The following is a 23,670-nucleotide window of genomic DNA, read 5'->3' on the forward strand; positions in this document are numbered from 1 at the left end:
TTATTTGCCCGGCCCGGTAACAGCCGGGTCTCCAGACTACATGAAGTCAAGAGGACTTACCTCAATGCAAGTTGCTTAAGCAAAGCAAAGCAAAAGTTCACAAGGAACTGAGCAACTAAAGTACCTGGAAACAATCAAACACAGTTAGTACTCAGACAGACAAAACCAAACAGCAAGTTCAATCAGACAAACTATACAAGCTATGCACAAACAAAGCAAGCCAAAGCTCAAGCCTATGCTTCACAACCTACAAAACACAATTATGTTAGTGTACAAACATCAACAACATCAATTAAAGTTGATTTGAATCATTCTCCATGTGCATTGCCTTTTTGATCCTGAAAAATCAAGCAAACATTAGCAACTAGACCACTAGGCTAAGCCTAGGGTCCAAAGGCAATAAAAATTCCTAAACAGCAAGGTATCCTCAAACCAAATTCAAATTAACATCAAACAAGAGCAAACATCATTGGTCTCATGTTTATATCATTCATCATGTTCAATTCATACACAAAACAATCCATATGAGGTCAAATGAACCACCAAGCATACAAACAGAAGTATTGCATTCAAATCCCTACCAAAATAAATCCAAAAATTCTCAAATTAAATACACCTAAACAGGGGATAATCAAGGTCTACCATGTCAAATTTGAGCTCAATTGGGCAAATGGAACCATGTCAATGAAAATCAACAAAAACAGACACAATTTCATGCTTCAATTCACACCATCAATGCGTACATCCAATTCAAAAATTCATATCTCATTGAAAACAAAAAAGAAATGGATGAGACCAAAACAGGGAGGTCACACAATGTGTCTAGTTCATGCATATCAAATTTCATGACCATACAATACAACATGAGCATTTCACATCAAAATTACAAACCTAGGTCACATGAGCTTGCACATTCAATCACCAGAAATGAAAAATCATGATCAAATTGAAAATGCAGTGAAAAATTCTACAAAAATTCATCAAGCATCCTAACATGTCAACAATTCACCCTGCAAAATTTCATTCAATTCTAACATGTATAGGTCATCCAATTAAATTCAACAAGTTGACATCAAGAGGTGTGACACAAATTGTCACACCTATGTTCCAAAAATCATAACTCAAGGGCCAGGCATCAAAAATCCACAAAATTTACATATAAATGAACCTCAATGAATCAAGAATCACCACAAAAATTGGCACAAATTTATTTTACAATATGGACATTTCATGATCAAATTGGTGAGATGTATCAAAATGAACATACATGAGAAAAGCCTAAGCCAAACAACATTTTTACCAAGCACAACTTTGACCAATAGGTCAAAAAAATTCCACAGTCCAAGACAAAGTCAACAAAATTTTTCTCACAATTTTCTGATTTTTTTTTCTATTTTTTATGCATTTTTTAATGTCCTAAACAATTTCTAATAATTAATTGAATTAATTAAAAAACACAATGGCAATTCTGTAATTATTTTTGGCGGGGGAGGGAAACACGGATTTTAAATTTTCAAATGACAATTTGGATCAAACACTCCTTTTCATCGTCTTCACCAAGCAATATTTCCAGAAACTTCAAAAAACGGATGAACATCAAAAGTTAAAAGAAATGGACATGCATATAGTCATTGAACTCGTCTTCTCAAGCACATTCCAAATATCCATTCAATTCATCCTAAAAGTTCCTACAACTCAAGAATCGAACGACTTAGGGTTTATGTTCTTACTTTCTTTTCCAGATTTCTCACACTACAGGCAAGCATTCACAATTCTAAAACTATCATGATGATCTACATACTACACACTTTCAAACACATATAATCATGAAGCATTTGGTGAGATTCGAATTTTGCTCAAACCTGGAATGGCAGCCGCGATTTCGATGCTCTCAACGCTTTTTTCTTCAAAACAGAAGTAGAACCATGATGAGGAAAGTGATATGCGCGTCCAGTTCCACTTGATGTTGATCCTAGAGTCTTTAATCCGAAATTGCCATGGATGAGGTGATGATGAACAGTCGCGTTTTAGCCTTCCACATGCTCCAAACTATCCAAACAGTTGAGGTTGATGATGATGTGGATTCAATGCAACAACTAGATGGCATTCATTCTTATTCATATGCTGTGCTGGCTGTGTTTCTCTGTTTGGGGATGGGAGTTACTCGAGGTAAAAGGCCCAATACCCAGGCTATGAGTGAAATATAGGAAACCTAGGAATAGAGTGATTCATGGGAAGCGGGTGGTATGGCGCCACTTAGCGGAACATTGATATCACGAGCAGTTCAGACCCTGGTGGGATATTATCGGTGCATACATCGGGTGTGCACAGGATAATATTCTGCGAAAGGTTATTTATGCTGCGTTTCTCTTGACCTTACCCTGACCTAGATGACACCCGTGAGTGGGGAGGGAATGATCATTACAGGTACAGTTGCTGACTGGTTGGTGACTTGTTGGTGACTCTTGGTACTGATGGTGACTGTGAATTGTGGACACTTATTTCTGGGACGCCAGAGTTCTGTCCGTGGTTTATCAGCGGGTTCCGTTTATTTCGGATCCCCGGGTTGATTTGAGAGTACCTGTTCAGAGAATCTGGCTGTCATCAGTTCAGTGGATGTGCCTGTGATGATAGTGATATAATCTCCAGTTCCGTTTATTTTGGAACTCCCCAAGTCGGATTTATGGTGACTTGGTCCCACAGATGGGACTGGTTCAGAGAAGTGATGGGTCTTCAGATGACTTGGTGGCACAGTGACCTGCATTCATGCATTTGCATCGGTCTCATTTCGCATTCATCTGCATTCAACCCATGTCTGTCCGTATTCAGGGTCCACTTTTGATTAAGATTCTGGTTGAGAGATATCCAGATGTCAGAATGTTGTTGATGAAAAATTATTTGTCTCAGTGATGCTGGAATCAAAGGACAGAATATTCCTAGTACGGATAGACATTGCATGTGTGAGTCATACTAACCCATTTGCTGTTTTGTAGGTGTTAACCGGTGCGCATAGCTCGTCTGCTCAGACATCCTGCTAGGGGTGACAAATCCAAACTGATGGATCCACTCCACACCGGTAAAGGCAGACATGTTCGGGATTGGTTATCCAGATCAAGAGTCGTCTAGACCAAACAGAGGACGTCGTCCACCGTACATCTTCGTCAGTGCAGGAATGCTGAATTCTGATCAAGCTTGTTCAGTGAGTGAGGAGATCGACCGCGACCGCGAGCTAGAGCTGTGGATAAAGTCGTGCGTACCAGGCGATTGAAAGGCCTCCAAAAGCATCCCTGTCACTCATCCGGAGGAGTAGTTTTTCTGTGTTTTAGATTTGTTTGCATGAAAGCCATACGTTTTGCTCGAAACGTACTGGTCCATTGTAAGGGCCACCTCATGTGTTTCATTTTGCAACATTTTGCATCAGTAATAAATGGATGTTTTTGTGATCAAAAGCGGTGTTCCCTGTTTTTCATTTTTTGCAGTTTTAAAAAATAAAAATGGCAATGTTTTTCGTTTTTCTTTTGAACTTGTCTTGTTCCAACCACAAAAGTGATTACCCTCCTGATCTCATCGATAACAATTTGGTTACACCTCTATATGACTTCGACAATCCAAGTTATCATGCCGAAGAAAAAGGCGAAGAAGATTGTGATCTGCTGAAATTAGCTAGGTTGTTGAAACAAGAGGAGAAGGTGATTCAACCACACGAGGGGCGATTCAAGATTGTGATTCCAAGCACCGCCGAGGTCAGAAAGTGAAAGTTGAAGCCGCTTCAGAGGCGAGTCGAGAACAGAATGGTAGCCCTGTTGAAAGAACAGGTTGATATCTTCACCTGGTTGCATCAAGATACACCAGGGTGGAATACCCATGTTGTGGGGCAAGAGCTACCATCGAGAGAAGACTATCCTCTAGTGAAGAAGAAGGCCGGTGCCACGAATCAAAGGGCTACGGTGACTTTGTTTCATGATATGACTCATCGTGAAAGCGAATTCCATGTTGATGACATGATGACAAAGTCCCAAGCGGAAGAGGTGCATCCGGCGGACTTGATCCAGTTGTTTGACCGGTTGAGATAACTCATACTGTTGAGTTCGAATTAGCGCACTTATGGAGTGCTGTCCGGTAAGCTGCCGAGGCTTATTACGAGCGGATAAGAGGAATCGAGGTTTTTCCTGCAAAAAAAAAAAAAAAAAAAAAAAAAAAAAAAGAAAAGAAAAAAACAGTGTAAGAAACGCCTGAACCAAAAACAAACAAAAAAGAGAGAAAAGAAATCAAATGGTCAGGTGGAATGATGACTGCCAAGGGGCATGGAAAGAAAAAAATGAGTAGCAGGAACCTCTGATTCTGATACCTTCCGGGGAAGAAACAACTGTTAATCTGGTACTTGACAGCCCTCAAGGGGTCTATGAGGCGTATTGGGTCAGCATGACTAGTCTTGTCGAAAAGAGCATGCAATTTACCTAAGCAAAAACTTTTTACACTGACAGTGTATAGTAATTAATCTCTTTTTTAAATTACAATTAATAAAAATATTATAATAAATGAGACGGAGAAAGTAAATTAGGCACGGATAGAGTATATGTTAACTTTTGAAAAGAAAAAAATCATGATCGTAATTCTGCCAACTCATCATCATAGAGACCTTGAGGGACTAAAACAGAAACATACCATAAACACTAAACTCTACTAGAAACTTTGATTAATTTTATGCATTCTTCATTTGATCAATTTGATCAACTTTATGCATTCTTCATTTGATCAAAACAGTTATCAGTGGTCAGAATCAATATTGGGGAACATGAGGGAGGAAATAACAGAATCATCTTTAACTAACTGCCTTCAAAATTCCTTCAAATTGATCAGAACATGACAACTACTCTTTAACCAATTTTATACCGACATATCGTCTTTCTTCTCTTGTTGATCCATGGTATCACAAAGAGCCAATCCTCTTGTCTCTGGCAAACCGAGCAACGTAAAACAAGACAACATGACAACTACTCCAAACACGCCGTAAGAGAAAATGTCATTTTTCCTCCCAGCAGATACCAAAAAGGGGATGAAAATGTTACCAAAAACCATAGCTTGTCGCACCAATGATGTTGTAGTGTTCCTCACACTTGTAGGAAATAGCTCAAGAATGTAAATCAGAAACACATTAAAAGCTGTGCAAGAACAGAAAAACGATGCCATTGCTAATCCGACTCTAATTTCTTGTATTCCTGATCCAACAACAACACACATTATACAGCACACGCCACTGGCTACTGAAAATACAAGAATCGATGGTTTTCTTTGGCGGTTCTCCAAGAAATAGGTAGCCACGCAAGCCGGTATTTCGATCAAGGCACTGAGCACAACGGCCAAGTAAATATCGAATCCTAAATTCCCAACTGCTAACGGCAAACCAAAATACACCATTCCAATTCCAATACCAAGCACCATTACCGCGACCATTCTCTTTAAAGCCCAGCCTCTCCCAAACAACTCGGCTATCGATGAGTAGAGTTGGAAAACGGAAGCCTTTTGTCGATTCACAGGAGCTTCTATCAAACCTACTGTCAAATCATTACCATTCTCTAATGAAGAAACTCCTGTAAGCATTGCCATAGCCTCTTGATGTCTTCCTTGCATTAGAAGCCACCTCGGAGACTCAGTAACAAAGATATAAGCAAGAACCGAGTAACAAATAGCAGGAACCGACGTCCAGATGTAAACCGATCTCCACGAATTAAACCTATTGGCATAAGCTATACCAGACAGTGACATATACCCTAATATGAAGCAGGTGTATTCGACAATACCAACGGTGAACCTCCATTCAGTACTAACTTTCTCAGCAAGCATAACTAAAACACATGTTCCGATCGACGAACGCAAAAAGCCAATCAAGAATTTAAAAGCAGAGTAAATCCAAATATCCGTAGAGAAAACTATGAGAAACGAAACTATAGACATCGATAAACAAGAGATAACAAGTGTGTTCTTTCTTCCAAGTGAAGTATCCGCCAAAGTCGCGAGAAGAAACAAACCGAAAAGGCAACCAATGAAGAACGAAGATTGCGGTAAACCAGTAACAAAGCTACTGGCACACTCAAGATTCCATTGAGATATCACTGTTTTGTGTGATGGTCCATCCCATGACCATGCAGATTTAGGGATATTGCATATATTAGAATCCGAGTTGCATAATGTTGAATTTGTGCAATGCCATGACGGGTAATCTTCGGTGTAAATCGTTATGAATGAATGCTGTGCATCAACGAAGGATGCAAATGAAACAAGAATGCACTGCAGAAATTCTAACCAACCAAATCTTCCTAAACCCTTTTCCATCATATCATTCAACACTTTCTCCTGCTCAACAGAATCAGAATTTATTAAAATTGGAACTAAATCTTCAATTTCCATATCTATTAAAACTAAAACTAAAATCAAAATCCTAATCCAGTACTTTCAATGAAGTGTAAGAAAAATGGAAAATAAAATTTGTACCTTGGAAGAAGGGTGAGGAATGGAAGAAGGTAGCTCTTCGATAGCCGCCATGAGAGGATGAGGAAAAAAGATGAGAATGAGAAAGAAAGAAAGAAAGAATGAAAGAATGATGTGTTATGAGAAATGAATGTGGTGGTTTATGTAAGGATTTCGAATGAATATGCATAAACACGTGTTAACCTCGTGACATTATTATCTCCTTTTTAAATACATTAATTATGTATCTAGACTATATATATATATAACTCAAATACATTAATCATTTAATACATTTACAAAAATAAATTATCTTTTATAAATTAATACGTACTTTCTAAGTTTTAATCATTTTTACCTTTTATTATAAAAATAATTATTACTTTTTCAAATACATTTTTTAATTATTATTTTATACATTACTATTAATAAATTAATTTAATAAAAATATATCTTATAATAATATAATTATATATTTTAATTTGTGTGTAAAATTTTTTAAATTGAAAATCATCTTTAGGGAGTAGACAGAAAGTCGTACTACTAATATAGTAGTATTATGTGTGTGGAAATGTATGATTTGGCGTCATACTGGTCAAACGACGGTGTTTTTTATGAAAGCGGTGTATCCTTCATATTTATGGTTTTCTTATATAATTTATTATAGTCAATGATGACTACTTTAGAAACTATTAATTAAATCATTAATATATATATATATATATATATATATATATATATATATATATATATATATATATATATATATATATATATATATATATATATATATATATATATATATATATATATATATATATATATATATATATATATATATATATATATATATATATATATATATATATATATATATTAAATACATTATATATTGAATAAATTCAAAAGTCAAAATTTATTTATATAAAAAAGAAAGAGTAGAACGGATGAAATATAATTGTTTATAATATAGAGCATACATTATTAGACTATAATATATTCTAACTTTTTAGAGTTTATTTTTCAAATTTGATATCCAATTTTGTCGATTTTGTTAATAATTAATTTAGTGGGTACTAATTTTATTGTCCACTAACAAAGTCCATTTAACGTTAGAGATGTTAACGATAATAAACATATAAAAGACCATTTGATTTAGGATTTTAATAGAATGAACAAAATTTGAAGAGTTAGGGTTACATCTGAGTATAAATACTATATGTTAGAAAATATCGAACTATCTTTACACTACTACAAATAATATATTTTATGATAAAACTTTCATCTCACTCAACCAAAAATTGAGGTAAAATATTAAGGTCCACCATATTTTTTTTATAATAAATATCACATATTCCTTAATTTCTAATTAAAACCGGGGGAAAAATAATTGAGAACATGTTTCGAATCCCAATAACAACGATTTATGTTTTTATTTCTTTAAAAATTGTGTCATTCTTTTTGTTTTATTTTTAAATTAGTTATTTATTCCTTCAGTTATATTTAATAACTGAGATATTAGATTATCAGATTATAGTATAAAAAAACTCGTTAATCAGATTTTACCCTAAACATAACTTTTATGTAACTGATCCAAACTTGTACACATCATTCTTTGTGATGGATTATAAGACAGAAAAAATCTTCAATGTTCTTCTATCTTGAACAAAACTTTTTTTCCCTCTTGCAATCTATTCCAACATAATGTTGTTGATGTTGTTGTTGTATTTTTGGAATAAACTTATGTTGTCAATCAAAGAAAATATTGAAAAATTTATTATTTTCCTCGGTTGACAATATTGAGAATTTTATTCCTTAAAGCAATCATCTTGCTCTCTTTCATGTCAAAGAATTTTTCATGAAAACATTTGCCGAAGAGAATGAAACATCTCTGGGATGAATTGAAAGTACATAAATTTTTTCTCTTGGTAGGAACATATAACTTATCAGAAATTTGAAAAGATTTGTTATTCTCCAAGAATCCATTGTCAAAATATGAATTTGTTTAAACAATTTATTTTAATATTCTGGGTAAACAATGTAATTAAAAAAAAGTGTTTTCCACTTAGTTTTTTTATAAAAACCGAGAGGTATGTGACACTTGGGATGAAACGTATTTTATTGTATTTTTTATCTAAAAAGAAACATATTTTACATCAGTTTTAAGTAATAACCGACGTAAAATATAAATATGTTTATCCATTTTCTTCACCGTCCTTAAACAAATCTTTGTCATCTATTTAATCAGTATCAACACTCAAAACACTGTCGTAAATGATCCGCGTGAAACCAAAAATCCTAATTATAAAAATATTATGAATATTAAACTTTGATAATGAAATATTTGGCATGAAAACTTAAAAAAATAATTATTTTATTTGAGAAAAAAATTCTAGGATGGAATGTAATAACATAATTACTTGGGTTCAAGGTTTGTGTTCTTAAATTATCATATAACTGAATATTTATTTTATTTATCTAAACTTTTTTTGTTTTATATCAGACATTTGATCTTTCTCAAGATAAATGAAACGATGATCCTCAATATTTTTTCTTCCCCAAGATATTCAACATTTCTTCTTCACTGACAACTATGACGATAAAGAATAAATGTAAATTCAGTATAAACAATGTAATATTTTGTGTAAATAACGTAGTTCGTAAACAAATTAATTTAATAATATTATGTGTAAACAAATTATATATATATATATATATATATATATATATATATATATATATATATATATATATATATATATATATATATATATATATATATATATATATATATATATATATATATATATATATATATATATATTCTTTCGGTTTTGCTAATAAACTGAGAGGTATATGATGATAGTTTTGAAAATATAAAAAAAACTATTGCTGAAGATCAAACCAATGACCCTTTAAACTATCCACTCGGTTATTAAAAAAGCGAAGGGTAAAGTGGCAGTTCTTCATGACGCCATTCATTACCTCACCTCTTTAACCGAGGTTAAATTAACTTCGTGTCTGATGTTACATGTGTTTTTTGTAGTAGTGTTACAAAGATATAATGAAACAATATTATAATAATAATAATAATAATAATAATAATAATATCTAACATCTCCCCTCAAATTCAAAATGCATTAGCAGAGAGCATCAAGAGTTTGTCAATCAAAAAATAAAAATGTTTAATAGAATGCGTCTTCATAAACAAATCAGTAATTTGTAAAACGGAGGAGACTTTTGATATTTGTAAATATATATAGTGTTAAGAATATTTGCACGTAAAATAGTCTCACATCGACTATATCATGTAATTAGTTGTAATCTCTTTATATATAATAAAGTCCCTGTAGTGCTTTTCAAAATACACGATTTATTCAAATGTCTCTTAGTCTCTTATATTTCAACATGATATCTAGAGCCTTCTAAGAGACAATTGTTTCTTCGTCGAGCTTTACCCGGTTGATCCACTGTCTTCCGGTGATAATTTTTTTTGCAAACCGTGTCATCACTCCAGTTTGCCTCTCACTTTTCAAAATTCTTCGGTAACCATCCGACTCGCCACCCTCTGATCCGGCCGTTGCGTTTTTTCCACCGCTGCACCGCGCATACCAGCTCGTCCGATGGATGATTCCAACCATTTTTCCGTCGGTCTACTTGCCTCTCCCCACCCGTACCAGATCCTGCCTTCGTCTTACTTTATGACTCGCAGAAAACGGTGATCCACTCCAAACAACCCCAATTTCACTTCGTTATTTTGTTGTCCAAGCCATAGGAGACACTAATTTTGATTTCAGTGATTCATTTACCAAAATTCTATTTATCCCATGTGAAAGGCTAACTGGCTCATCCAACTACAACATATGGGTTGGTGCTGTCAAGATGTGGTTTCACGGTTAGGGATATGAAGACCACTTAACCACAAAAGTGGATACTGTTCCCGCAGCCAAACTTGCTAAATGGAAGAAAACCATTACATCTCTTGGCAATAATCAGAATCTTATTCTAGGAAGGTCATCCAACTCCAAACCCCGTCGCAAGTGTGACCATTGTAACCGGCTTGGACATACTATTGACCGTTGTTGAAAGTTGCATGGTAGACCGCCAGGCCAGGTAAATGCAGCTCAAATCGATCACCCGGACACTATGCATACTTCACCTTCTCTTCAGAACTTGGCGCCAAACTACGAGGATTTTCTCAGATGGTCTCAGACTAATCAAAACTCTGGTTCCACGACTTCGGTTTCACACACTGGTAATCCATTTGTTTGCTTCTCTTACTCATCTCCTCTTGGTCCTTGGGTCCTTCATTCTGGTGTGTCTGGTCATGTTACCGGTAATAAAAAAAATTCTCTTCCCTCTCTACATCTAGTTTCTTACCTACTATAACTTCTGTTAATGGTTCTAAAACTCGATCCGAAGGGATTGGTACTGTTCAAATTCTCACTACGCCAAATAAGGGAAAAGATGGCGCTTTTTTTGGCCTATAACAGCGCTTTAAAGCGCCCTCTAAAGTGACTCTTTAAGCCCTTTAAGGGCCACTTTAGAGGACGCTTTTTAAAGAAAGCGCCCTCTAAAGTGGAAACTTTTAAGGGTTTAGAGGGCGCTTTTACTGAAAAGCGCCCTCTAAAGTGGAAATTTTAAGGGTTTAGAGGGCGCTTTTACTGGAAAGCGCCCTCTAAAGTGGAAATTTAAAGGGTTTAGAGGGTGCTTATTTTGGAAAGCGCCCTCTAAAGTGGGTGGTTATTTAAATTTTTTTTTTTAAAAAGCGCTATATTTTTTTATTTATTTTAGACAACCTGTATATTGAAGCAGTACACCCAAAACTGTATAATTTGAAGTCATTTTTCACACATTGCATTCAACAAGCCTTATATACAACAATCCATATATATATATATATATATATATATATATATATATATATATATATATATATATATATATATATATATATATATATATATATATATATATATATATATATATATATATATATATATATATATATATATATATATAACAATCCACTGATATAATCGTTTAACTTCTAAAGATTCTAAATATACAACCAATTCATAACTTAAAAAGAAATAAAACTAAGTAGCAAAAGCATCTCTGAGATGTATGTTTTTTTTGCTAGCCGCAGTCTTCTTAGCAACAACCTCTTTTTGTTCAATATCAATAGCATGAACCTAAAATATCATAAAATTAGTTAGGTGAAATATAAGATCAAGAATTAACATTTTCTATGCATAAATATCATATAATTGTGTTTATACCTTTTTTTTTGATGCAACTGACTCGATTTGCTGCGTAATCCCCTTATATTTTTGGTCCCTTATCTTTTGAAGATAGAATTGATATTTGTTTAGATGGACATGTTCCATTGTCGTAGAGGGATACTTTCAAATATCCAGCATCATCATCTACGCGAATGAGGCTTGACGACAATGGAACATCTCCATCTAAACAAATATCAATTGATACTTTCAAGTATCCCTTGCCCCTTGCACGAATGATTGACTTCATAATAGCCATTTTACCTGTAATAAAGAAAACAATTAAAATCAGATGACAAATATAAAAACAATTAAAATCATAAAAGCCATTTTACCTGTAATAAAGAAAATAATTAAAATCAAATGACAAATATAAAAATAATTAAAATCATAAAAGCCATTTTACCTGTAATAAAGAAAACAATTAAAATCATTTGACCTGTACCTTTTTCACTAAGTTCTCTTTCTTTTCTTGGTTGGAATATATTCTACATGTCTCTTAACAACACGGACGGTTGGATTGATCCAAATACCCTCATTATGATCATTTCTAATATATGAATCATTTGATATAATATTCTCATCTTGATCATTTCTGGTAAACGATTCAATCTCAACATCAATATCACCTTGATCTCCAGTGTTTTCATCAATTACTTTGTTGGAAAAAAGAACTATAGACCATTTCGTACTTTTCGGATCATTGACATAGAACACTTGTCTAGCTTGAGAGGCTAGAATAAAAGACTCATCTTTGTATCCCACCCTATTAAGATCCACTTGCAAAAATCCTGACTTATCCATTCGAATGCCGTTATTATTTTTAACCCACTTGCAACCAAATATAGGAATCTGAAACTTCTCATAATCAAACATCCAAATGCGCTCGATAACACCAAAATACGACAGATTTGCAAATTTGGGGTTTAAGTCCTTCACACTTGATATGTGCATTGCTTCAGCTACCACGGTGACACCACTATTCTGTATAGTACTTTTATCATCTTGTTCTTTGGTATAAAATGTGTATCCATTAATCGCGTATGCGCTATAAGAAAAAACATGGAAACTTTGACCATATGTTAAGCATCTCAACCTTTCTGTTATTGAAGCGGGATCTGAATAATACTTTGAATAAATATGATCCTTAAACCAAGGTATAAAACATCGATTGTGCTCTCGTACTATCCAATTTTCATTTCTATTGGGATTTAAACCTCAGAGAACATCCTTGTGAATTTCAACATACGGCTCAACCTCATTCTCATTGTGCAGAACATACAAATGCACTTGATCCCGTTCAACCCTTGATACTGCCACGATTTTATTTCCAATTAGATTTTTTCCTTCTTTCTTTTCGACAAGCTGAGACTTGGGGAGTCCGATTGACTGAACATTAGACAAATATTCAGTACAAAACTCAATCGCTTCTTCAACAATGTATCTTTCAACCATACAACCTTCTGGTCGACTTCGGTTATTCACGTACCCTTTTAATATTTTCATATAATGTTCAACAGGGTACATCCATCTCATATAAGCTGGTCCACACAATTGTGTCTCTTTCACAAGATGAACAACTAGATGTACCATTATGTCAAAAAATGATGGAGGAAAAACATTTCAAGCTCACACAAAGTAATAACGATTTCTTTTTGCAACATTGGTAAGATCGCATGATCGATCACCTTACTGCAAATTGACTTGAAGAAAGAACACAACTTAGTTATAGAGCTTCTTACTTTTTCTGGAAGAATAGAACGTATACCTATTGGGAGAAAATGTTCCATTATAACATGGCAATCATGGGTCTTTAAACTCTTTAACTTGAGGTCTTTCATAGACACAAGTCTTCTAATATCTGAAGAGTACCCTTCTGGAACTTTAACTTCACTTAGAAACTTACACAATGTTTTTTTCTCCTTTCTAGATAGAGTATAAGCAGCAGGCGGTAGATATGTTCGTTTTCCTTTCTTCAAGGGTCCTAATTCAGTTCTTATTCCCATCGCTATCAAGTCCTTTCTTGCCTTAAGGCCATCCTTAGACTTTCCTTGTATATTGAGTAACGTGCCAATAACACTTTCAAATACATTTTTTTCAATATGCATAACATCAAGAAAATGTCTCACATACAAGGACTTCCAATACGGCAATTCAAAAAAAACTGACCTCTTCTTCCACCCACTTTTGACAAGTGTGTGGGCAAAAGGCTTGCCAAACTGAGTATCCAAATCTTTCACCTTTTCAAAAATTTGATCACCCGTCAATATAGGTGGAGCTCTGCCTTGTTCTGTCTCTCCATTGAACGCCTTTCTCCATCCACGGTAGTGATGATTTGAATTTAAGAATCTCCGATGACCGAGAAAGACATTCTTCTGACCAAACTCCAAGCGCTTCCAATCTGTTTTATCTTCACAAATAGGACACGCACATTGACCTTTTATGCTATACCCTGATAGATTTCCGTATGCTGGAAAATCATTAATTGTGCCAAACAACATCGCCCTCAAGTTGAAACTTTCTTTCCTATATCCATCATAAACCTCCACACCGGTCTCCCACAAAATCTTTAAATCTTCGATTAAGGGCTTCAAGTACACGTTTATGTCATTCCCTGGTTGTTTAGGTCCAGAAATCAACATAGACAACATCATGTACTTACGCTTCATACATAGCCATGGAGGTAGGTTATAAATCATAATAATCACAGGCCATGTACTGTGTGAGATACTTTGGATACCGTGTGGGTTCATTCCATCAGTAGATAATGCCAAGCGAAGGTTTCTTGATTCTTATCCAAATTCAGGATAATCATTATCAATTTTCAACCACTGTGGTGAATCTGCCGGATGTCGATACTTTCCATCTATAATTCTTTCATCTGCATGCCAGGTCAAGTGTCTTGAATCGGTTTCACTACGAAACATGCGTCTAAATCTCGGAATAACAGGAAAATACCACAAGACTTTTGCTGGAGACAACTTGTTCTTATATCGCGAGACACCGCATTTAGGACACTCATTTAACGATGCATACTCATTTCGAAACAAAACGCAATCGTTTGGACATGCATGTATCTTATCATAGCTCATGCCAATAGAGCACAACATCTTTTTGGTCTCATATGTTCGATTGGGAAGAACATTATCCTTAGGAAGCATATCTTTCAAAAGGGCTAATAACTCTATGAAACTTTTATCCGACCATCCATTGCCCGCCTTTAAGTTGTACAACTTTAATACCGCAGACAATCTTGTGAATTTAGTGCAACCATCATACAAAGGTTTCTCTGCATCACTTACCAACTTCTCAAACATTTCGGGACAATCCTTAAGATCTCCTTCAAGTGCTTCTGCAATCTCTTCAACTCGATCACAATCGTATGTATCTGCGCCACTATAGTTTGAGGCATAGGTCGTACTATCCCCCGGTTCAACATTCTCGTTACTTTTCTCACCATGCAAATTCCAACATGTATAACTTCGATCAATTCCATGCCTCATTAGATGCGATGTCAACTGAACTGCGTCAACCCGTTTCCCATAACAACAACCCAAGCAAGGACATATCATTCTACTGGGGTCTTCGGCGTGCGCAACGGCAAACTTAACGAATTCTGATACCCCATTCTCGTACTCTCTCGACAATCGATTGGAAGACATCCATGTATTATCCATTACTAATTAGAATAAACAAAAAACAATTTCAGAAGAGAAACCAAAAATGGGATGAGACAAAACAATTTCGCTTTATTGAGTTAGTCTCTGTGCAGGGCATTCATGTCTCCATTTACTCTATCAAATAACATCCATACCTAAACTTCTTAAGTTACTAGCTACGCTATGTATGCTAGAATAAATACACTCATAAGCTGCATAGTATACCTTTGATTGGTAGAAGGTGTTTTAGATATTGCTGCCTGAATAGTAAAAAATTTGAATTTTTTTTAGGGTTTTACAAAATGTTGTTAAACTACAATCTAAGCCGCGAAATCAAAGGTTTCTAATGTCTCTATAATGTAACCATAACCGAACCCTAACAACAGTCTTTGAATGTGATTCATAGCGATATCAAATTCAGCAATTTAAAAACCAACCGTCAATTGCCTAATAAACCCAAACTATTTAAATGACTATGAATATTGAAACTTTACAGGTCGAAACAAACGTAGCATAGACAACAATAACATAAAACTGAAATGGGGCAAAGCTAAAACAAAGCAATAGTGCAAGTAATAATGTATGCTAGAATAAATACACTCATAAGCTGTATCGTGTACCTTTGATTGGTAGAAGGAGGAAACGTCGTAGATCTAATAGAGGTGGAAGGAGAACGCCTTAGAAGTAGCGAAAATCGTAGCAGTGAGAACCCTAACGTGAAAAAGAACGAAAATAACAGAGAGTGAAATAACAAAACGCGCAGTATGTTATAATTTTAATGTTTACTAAAGGGGACCTTAGAGGGTGCTTGTGGAAAAAAAGCGCCCTCAAAAGGGGGGCCTAAGAGGGCGCTTATGAAAGCGCTCTCTAAGGCTTTCCAGAAGCGCTTTATAAACTGGAAATGCACATGGACTTATAACAGCGCTTTTTTAAAAGCGCCCTCTAAGGGTAACCTTAGAGGGCGCTTTCTAAAAAGCGCCATATATTGTTGTCCCTCTATCTCCTCCTTATTTTTTCGCTTCACCTTAGAGGGCGCTTTGTTACAAAAGCGTCCTCTAAAGTGCGCTGTCTATTGCTCCTTATTTTTTCGCTTCACTTTAGAGAGCGCTTTTGTAATAAAGCGCCCTCTAAGGTGCGCTGTCTATTCTAGTTTTTGGCGTAGTGTCTACCTTCTCTCTCTATTACTTATGTCCTATATGTACCTAATTGTCCATTTAATTTATTTTCAATCAGTCGTTTAACTTGTTCTCTTGATTGTAGTGTCACATTCACTAACAATAATGTTACCCTGCAGGATTGGAGTTCGGGACGAATGATTGGTGTCAGATGTGAGTCTTAAGGCCTTTATTACCTCTTAGTGTCGTCTCAGACATGCTCAGCTAAAGATTCTCCATTCACTGTCCATGCTTAGTTCATTCATCTTAATCTTTCCAAACTACATAAGTTGGTGCCAAATTTATCAAAGGTGTCTAATTTACATTATGAGTCGTGTCAGCTAGGGAAACACATTCGTGGTCAGTTTCCCAATCGAGTCAACAAACGAGCTTCATCCCCCTTTGCTTTAGTTCACACCGATGTTTGGGGTCCCCCGCGTAATGTCTCTACTCTTTAGTCTAGGTATTTTGTCACCTTTGTTATGATTTTTCACGTTGCACGTGGTTATTTTTAATGAATAATAGATATGAATTATTTTCTATTTTTGAACAATTCCATCAAGAAATAAGAACTCAATTCAGTGTGTCTATTTGTACCTTAAGATGTGACAATGCCCGTGAATATTTATCCCAACAATTTCAAAATTTTATGTCACACAATGGTATTCTTCATCAAACATCTTTCCCTCACACACCTCAACAAAACAGGGTAGTCGAACGCAAAAATCGGCATCTCGTAGAAACTACTCGGATCCTACTTCTCCATGGTAATGTTCCACTTCGGTTTTGGGGGGATGTTGTGCTAACGGCAAGTTACCTTATAAATGGCATGCCCTCATATGTCCTTAACAATAAAATCCCTCATTTAATCCTTTTTCCCAATTCCCCACTTCACTCAATTCCTCCCCGAGTCTTCGATGTTTTGTACATAATCTCTCTCCTATTCTTGATAAACTATCAGCTCGATCACTAAAGTGTGTATTTCTTGGTTATCATTGATCCCAAAAAGGTTATCGTTGTTATTCACATACTCTACAACGATACCTCATATCGGCCTATGTTACCTTCTTCGAGTCGGTTCCATATTTCGAGTCCAGTCACATGACTCCATAATCCATTTAATAAAGTACTTCCACACATTTATGACAGTTATTAATGTCTCGCCTACCATTATCCTCCATCAGTCTATGGCTCCTGACCCCCCTCCCCCACTTCTCGACCACTTCAAACATATAAGCGTCGCCATCCAACGCTTGTCGTCCCTGTCCTTGAGGTTATACATGTCCTAAAGTTATTGCAGACTCTCCTCCGACACCTCTGCCATCACCGGATCCGATCCTGCAACATGAGTCCGATCTTCCGATTGCCCTTCAAAAAGGTATACGTCAAACACGAAATCCTTCTCCACATTATATTGATTTATGTTATCATCGTCTTTCCTCTTTGCAGTATACTTGTTTGTCTTCTTTATCTTCTGTTTATATTATTTAAACTCCAGGTGAATCATTATCTCACCCTGAATGGAGGCAAGTAATGATTGATGAAATACATGCTCTTCAAAGCAGTGGTACCTGGGAACTGGTTCCTCTACTCCATGGGAAATCTTTAGTAGGTTGTCGTTGGCTTTATACACTGAAGGTTGGTCCAGATGATAAGATTGATCGATTTAAAGCTTGCTTGATAGACAATGGATACACCCATATTTTTGGATTGGATTATAGTGATACCTTCTCGCCTGTAGCCAAGATGGAATCTATTATACTTCTTCTAGCCATTGCATCCATTCGACATTGGCCTCTTCATCAACTTGACATCAAAAATTATTTTTTACATGGTAATCTTGAAGAGGAAGTATATATGGAGAAACCACCTGAGTTTGTTGCTCAGGGGGGTCATTGAATATGGTGTATAGGTTACACATGTCTCTTTATGGTCTTAATCAATCTCTAAGAGCTTGGTTCGACAGATTCAATAATGTAGTACAACAATTTGGTATGGTCCATAGTAAAGCTGACCATTATGTTTTTTATTGTCACCCAGCTCAAGAGTGTATTTATCTTATTGTGTATGTAGATGATATTGTCATAACTGATAGTGATCAGCAGGGTATACTCCAATTAAAACAACATATCTCGAATCAATTTCAAACAAAAGATCTTGGCAATTTCTTGGTATTGAGGTAGCCTAATCTAAAGATGGTTTGGTGATTTCTCAGCAGAAATATGTTATGGATATTTTGGAAGAAACATGTTTGTTGAATGCTAAACTAGCTGATACTCCTATGGATCAAAGTGTGAAACTACTACCCAAATAGGGGGGCCTCTATCTGACTCAGGAAGGTACATGAGATTGGTTGGAAAGTTTATTTATCTCACATTCACTCGTCCATACATTTCTTTTGTAGTTAGTATGGTAAGTCATTTCTTAAATTCCCCTTGTTAGGACCACATGGATGATGTTATCCGGTTTCTGAGATACATCAAATGTGCTCCAGGAAAAGGTCTAGTGTATGAAAATAAAGGACATACTCAGATAGTTGGATACTCCAATGCTGATTGCGCAGGGTCACCCATTGATAGATGATCCACCTCTGGGTATTGTGTACTTGTTGGAGGAAAACTTATATCCTGGAAAAGCAAGAAACAAAATGTAGTTGCAAGATCAAGCGCGGAGGCATAGTATAGGGCCATGGCAATGACAACATGTGAACTTATTTGGTTAAAACAGTTTCTAAAGGAACTTCAAGTTGAAGAAGCAAGACCAAAAACACTTATTTGTGATAATCAATCTGCATTGCACATTACTTCAAATTCAGTCTTCCATGAGAAGATCAAACATATTGAGATAGACTGTCACTTTGTCAGAGAGAAAATTGAGTCAGGTGACATTGTCACAAACTTTGTCAACTCTATTGATCAACTGACAGACGTGTTTACAAAATCTCTGCGAAGCCCCATAACTAATTATACATGTAACAAGCTTGGCGCATTTGACTTATATGCTCAAGCTTGATGGGGAGTGTTGATATTTGTAAATATATAGTGTTAAGAATATTTGTATATAAAATAGTCTCACATCGACTATATCATGTAATTAGTTGTAATCTCTCTCTATATATAATAAATACTATGTAGTGTTTTTCAAAGCACACGGTTTATTCAAATGTCTCTTAGTCTCTTATATTTCAACAGAGATAAATGGTAAAGTAATTGTCCCATGCTAAAGATGATGATGAGTGGAGTGACAATCAATCTCAACGTGTTTGGTTCATTCATGAAAGACCGAGTTGTGGGAAACTTGAGTGGCACTTTTTTATCACAATACATAGGAGTTGGTTCAAAAAGAAAGACACTCATATCTGAAAGTAACCAACGCAACCAAACTATTTCAGTAGTGATGGATACCATAACACGATACTTAACTTCTATAGAAGAACGAGAGATAATATCTTATTTCTTACTCTTTCAAGAAATAAAAGAGTCTCCAAGAAAGATACAAAACTTTGTGGTAGACTACGATCTATGGGGCCGTCAGCCCAATTAGCATCAGAATAAACGCGTAGTTCCAATGAGGACGATGAGGAAAAAAGAAGGCTCTTAAACTAGGTTCCCCGAAGATAACGACATGTGCGAAGAACAACTGCCTAATGCACTCTAGTATGAGAGACAACAAACTTACTAACATGAACCACATAAGCAATATTTGGTATAGTAATTATAAGGCACACTAGGCTATCAACTAAAGTAAGATGTAAAGTGGAATCTGATAGAGGAACACCATCAGATAGATCATATTTCACATTCAACTCAAGATGACTATCTGTCACTCTAGTATCAGAAAGGTAAGTTTTTTCAAGAATGTTGGCAATATACTTGGATTGAGGGATAAGATAACCTATAGGAGAGTAGGAAACTTCAATGTCCAAGAAGTAGCGAAGAATGCATAAGTCCTTCATCTCAAACTATTTGGCTAACTATTGTCATACCCCAAAATTTGCCCTACCTAATTCCTACTATTCATCAGACTTTTTACCCTAACATTTATTCACATATTCATTTGCATATTCATTTCATATTCATCCATTTACATCAATGATTCAGGGGATGATGGTTATGGTTTGAGCGTTGGACAATTCCTGTTATGCTGTTCTTGAAAACTTAGCCTGTGGTATTTCGGTATTACGATTAATTTCGGGCTGAGATGCTTATGGATCAGGTGGACTGCCCCATGACATTGGATCTAGTTGTGAACTGTACAAATTCAGATGTTCAATACAAGACATGGTAGAAAGCTATCCCATTCTATTACAAAAGAGTCCTAGAAAATCAAATTACATGTTTTTACATCATTTGATCCCAGTTGAGTTTTAGTCAACTGTTGACTTTTTGGTCAACGGTTGACCAAAGTCAATCCCCTATACTATACTCTATCTGTTTCATTCTCCATAAGATCTTCATGTTCGAGCTTCCGCATCATGTCAGAGTGTTGTGCGACACCACATCACGAGTCGGACATGTAAAAACATACCAGAAAACATACGCAATGAGTCGCGGTCCTAACATGCCACAAAATAGTGAAAAGCCCAAAAAACACTTTTTTCACGCATGTAACCGGTTATGCAAAATAGGGAACCAGTTACACCTATATTTTCAAGCCTCTCAGCAGTGCGAAGAAACACATTTTTTCACGTATGTAACCGGTTACACAAAAATAGGTAACCACTTACATCACTCAAATGTAGCCATGTAACACATATTTTCACAGGTATAATCTATTACACCAAATCACACAATCGGTTACATCTGGGACATAATGTTAAAATGTTGCATATTTCAACAACAATGCAGTTCGAATTCTACACCAAACCAATCCTAATACATATCAGTGCAGTAACATCAACAATATACACCAGTTCCATTTCTAATCATATCATTTAACACTTTTTCCTGCTGAACAGAATAAGAATTTATTAAAATTGGAACTAAATCTTCAATTTCCATATCTATTAAAATTAAAACTAAAATCAAAATCCTAATCCAGTACTTTCAATTGAATACTAGAAGCAGAGGATTATATGTATATATAGTGTAAAAAAAATGGAAATAAAATTTGTACCTTGGAAGAAGGGTGAGGAATGGAAGAAGGTAGCTCTTCCATAGCCGCCATGAGTGGATGAGGAAAAAAAGATGAGAATGAGAAGAAAAAAAAAGAAAAGAATGATGTGCTATGAGAAATAAATGTGATGATTTATGTAAAGATTTAGAATGAACATGCATAAACACGTGTTAATCACATGATATTATTATCTCATTTTTAGATACATTGATACATTAAATAATTAATGTATATAATTCAAATATATTAATTTTTTAATGTATTTAAAAAATAAATTATCTTTTACAAATTAATATTTTTTAAGTTTTAAAATGATTTTCATTTTAGTAAATAAATTTATTTCAAAGTAACTACTTATTTTCACTTTTTAATAAAAAGATAATAATTATTTTTTAAATATATCTTTTAATTATTATTTTATATATTTTATATTAATAAATTAATAAAATTACTTTAGATATATCTTATGATAATATAATTGTGTGGAAATTTTTTTAATTGAAAATCATTTTAAAACATAGGGAGTAGACGGAAAGTAGTACTACTAATATAATATAGTAGTATCATGTTAACACGTCTTTTATAGCGTGGAAATGTAAGATTTGGCGTCATACTAGTCAAACGGCGGTGTTTTTTTTATGAACGCGGTGTATCTTTCATATTTATCGTTTTGTTATATAATATTAATTTATTATAGTCAATGATGACTACTTTAGAAACTTTATCATTTTAGATTAATTAAATAATTAATAAATATATATTTAGAAACTATATATATATATATATATATATATATATATATATATATATATATATATATATATATATATATATATATATATATATATATATATATATATATATATATAAATTATTTAATAAATTTAAAAAACTAAAATTTGCTTATAATATATTCCTTTTATTTTTTTAAAAATTTAAATTTATTAAATAATTAATATATTTAATTTATATATAATTTAAATAATATTATTTATTGAGTAAGTCAAAAGGGATTTTTTTTACAAAAATAACCCATTTTTTAAAGAAATTTCCCAAATATCCCTAGTTTCAAATAAATTCCCAAGCTATCCAACTTTTAAGAGGAGACGCAAATTCAATTGGCGACTCCTCTTAAGTACTTGAATAGAGGCGTCAATTGGATTGGTTAAATTGGCGCCAATGTGTATAAGTTGATAGGAGGCGCCAATTGGATTGACATCTCAGTGTAAAATGCAATTTTTTTTTGTAAATGGTATACATGATAGATAAATTTGAAATAGGACCAATTGATATTAATAAAATTTGTCGTTTACACAAAAAAGCCTAATGGTGATGACCGGGATCACCTAACCGACCTCCGGTCCCACATCCTCTAGCTACCCTAACATGTGGCCCTAACCCACGTTGATGATTCAATATCGGTGTTTGAGCATTTAAGGGGTCAAGAGCGTCACTACCAACTATAAGAGAAGGCATGTTGAGGTAGTCAGACAAGTCGACATAGTCTTCAGTATGCATCGATGGTGTACCGCCGTAGTCGAGCTCATGACCCATGCCAGAGAAGTTGGGTTGTGGTTGACTCATTGGTGGGCGACCGGGACGGTTGAAAGGAGACATGGGTGTGAACGACGCGTCGAGGAAAGGTTGGAAAGGTTGTTGGGATGTTTGGTAGAGATAGGGTTGTTGGATGTTTTGGTTTTGTGAGATTTTGGCTTCTTGGCTATGGTAGGAGGAGGGGCAGTTGGTGTTGAATGATCGTTGGGTGTTCTGGCTAAGGCGACTTTGGTAGGGTGATGGGGTGGGTGCGAAGAGATGTTGGGTCTCAGGTTGATGGTCAATTTGTTGGGGGTGGTATGGGGTATGCTCTTGGTATTGGGGTTAGGTGTATGACATGTCTTGGTTGTATGTTTGTGTGTTGGTTGAACAGAACGTTTGACGGACAAAGGATTGTGTGTATCCGATCTGACACTGTTGTTGGGGGTTTGATGTTGA

At 34.9% G+C, this 23,670-nt stretch overlaps 1 protein-coding gene across 4 annotated transcripts; it reads right to left on the reverse strand.

Annotated features, from left to right (window-relative positions):
• Positions 1-4,550: 4,550 nt before the first annotated feature.
• LOC127108098 (organic cation/carnitine transporter 3) lies at positions 4,551-21,776 on the reverse strand. 4 transcript variants are annotated; one of them, XM_051045471.1, is made up of 2 exons: positions 21,679-21,766; positions 4,551-6,354 (listed from the first exon to the last, which is right to left on the reverse strand). In XM_051045471.1, the coding sequence occupies exons 1-2, from the start codon at positions 21,727-21,729 to the stop codon at positions 4,888-4,890; spliced, it is 1,518 nt and encodes a 505-aa protein (XP_050901428.1). In that variant the 5' UTR covers positions 21,730-21,766; the 3' UTR covers positions 4,551-4,887. The 4 variants fall into 4 exon arrangements, 2 of the variants coding, with proteins under 2 accessions (XP_050901428.1, XP_050901427.1); XM_051045470.1 differs by lacking the exon at positions 21,679-21,766 and adding an exon at positions 6,493-6,654; XR_007795955.1 differs by lacking the exon at positions 4,551-6,354 and adding an exon at positions 20,845-21,509 and having other exon boundaries at positions 21,679-21,776.
• Between the last annotated feature and the right edge of the window lie 1,894 nt (positions 21,777-23,670).

The sequence above is a fragment of the Lathyrus oleraceus genome, chromosome 7, assembly GCF_024323335.1.
Source record: "Lathyrus oleraceus cultivar Zhongwan6 chromosome 7, CAAS_Psat_ZW6_1.0, whole genome shotgun sequence".
In the NCBI taxonomy this organism is placed as follows: domain Eukaryota; kingdom Viridiplantae; phylum Streptophyta; class Magnoliopsida; order Fabales; family Fabaceae; genus Lathyrus; species Lathyrus oleraceus.

What these genes read in the sequence shown, in the direction of transcription:
- LOC127108098 (XM_051045471.1), bottom strand. Translation starts at nt 21,729, where the DNA reads ATGGCGGCTATGGAAGAGCTACCTTCTTCCATTCCTCACCCTTCTTCC. An exon ending in TTCCTCACCCTTCTTCCAAG is followed by an intron (nt 6,355 to 21,678) that starts GTACAAATTTTA and finishes TCTGTTGAGCAG; the next exon opens with GAGAAAGTGTTGAATGATAT.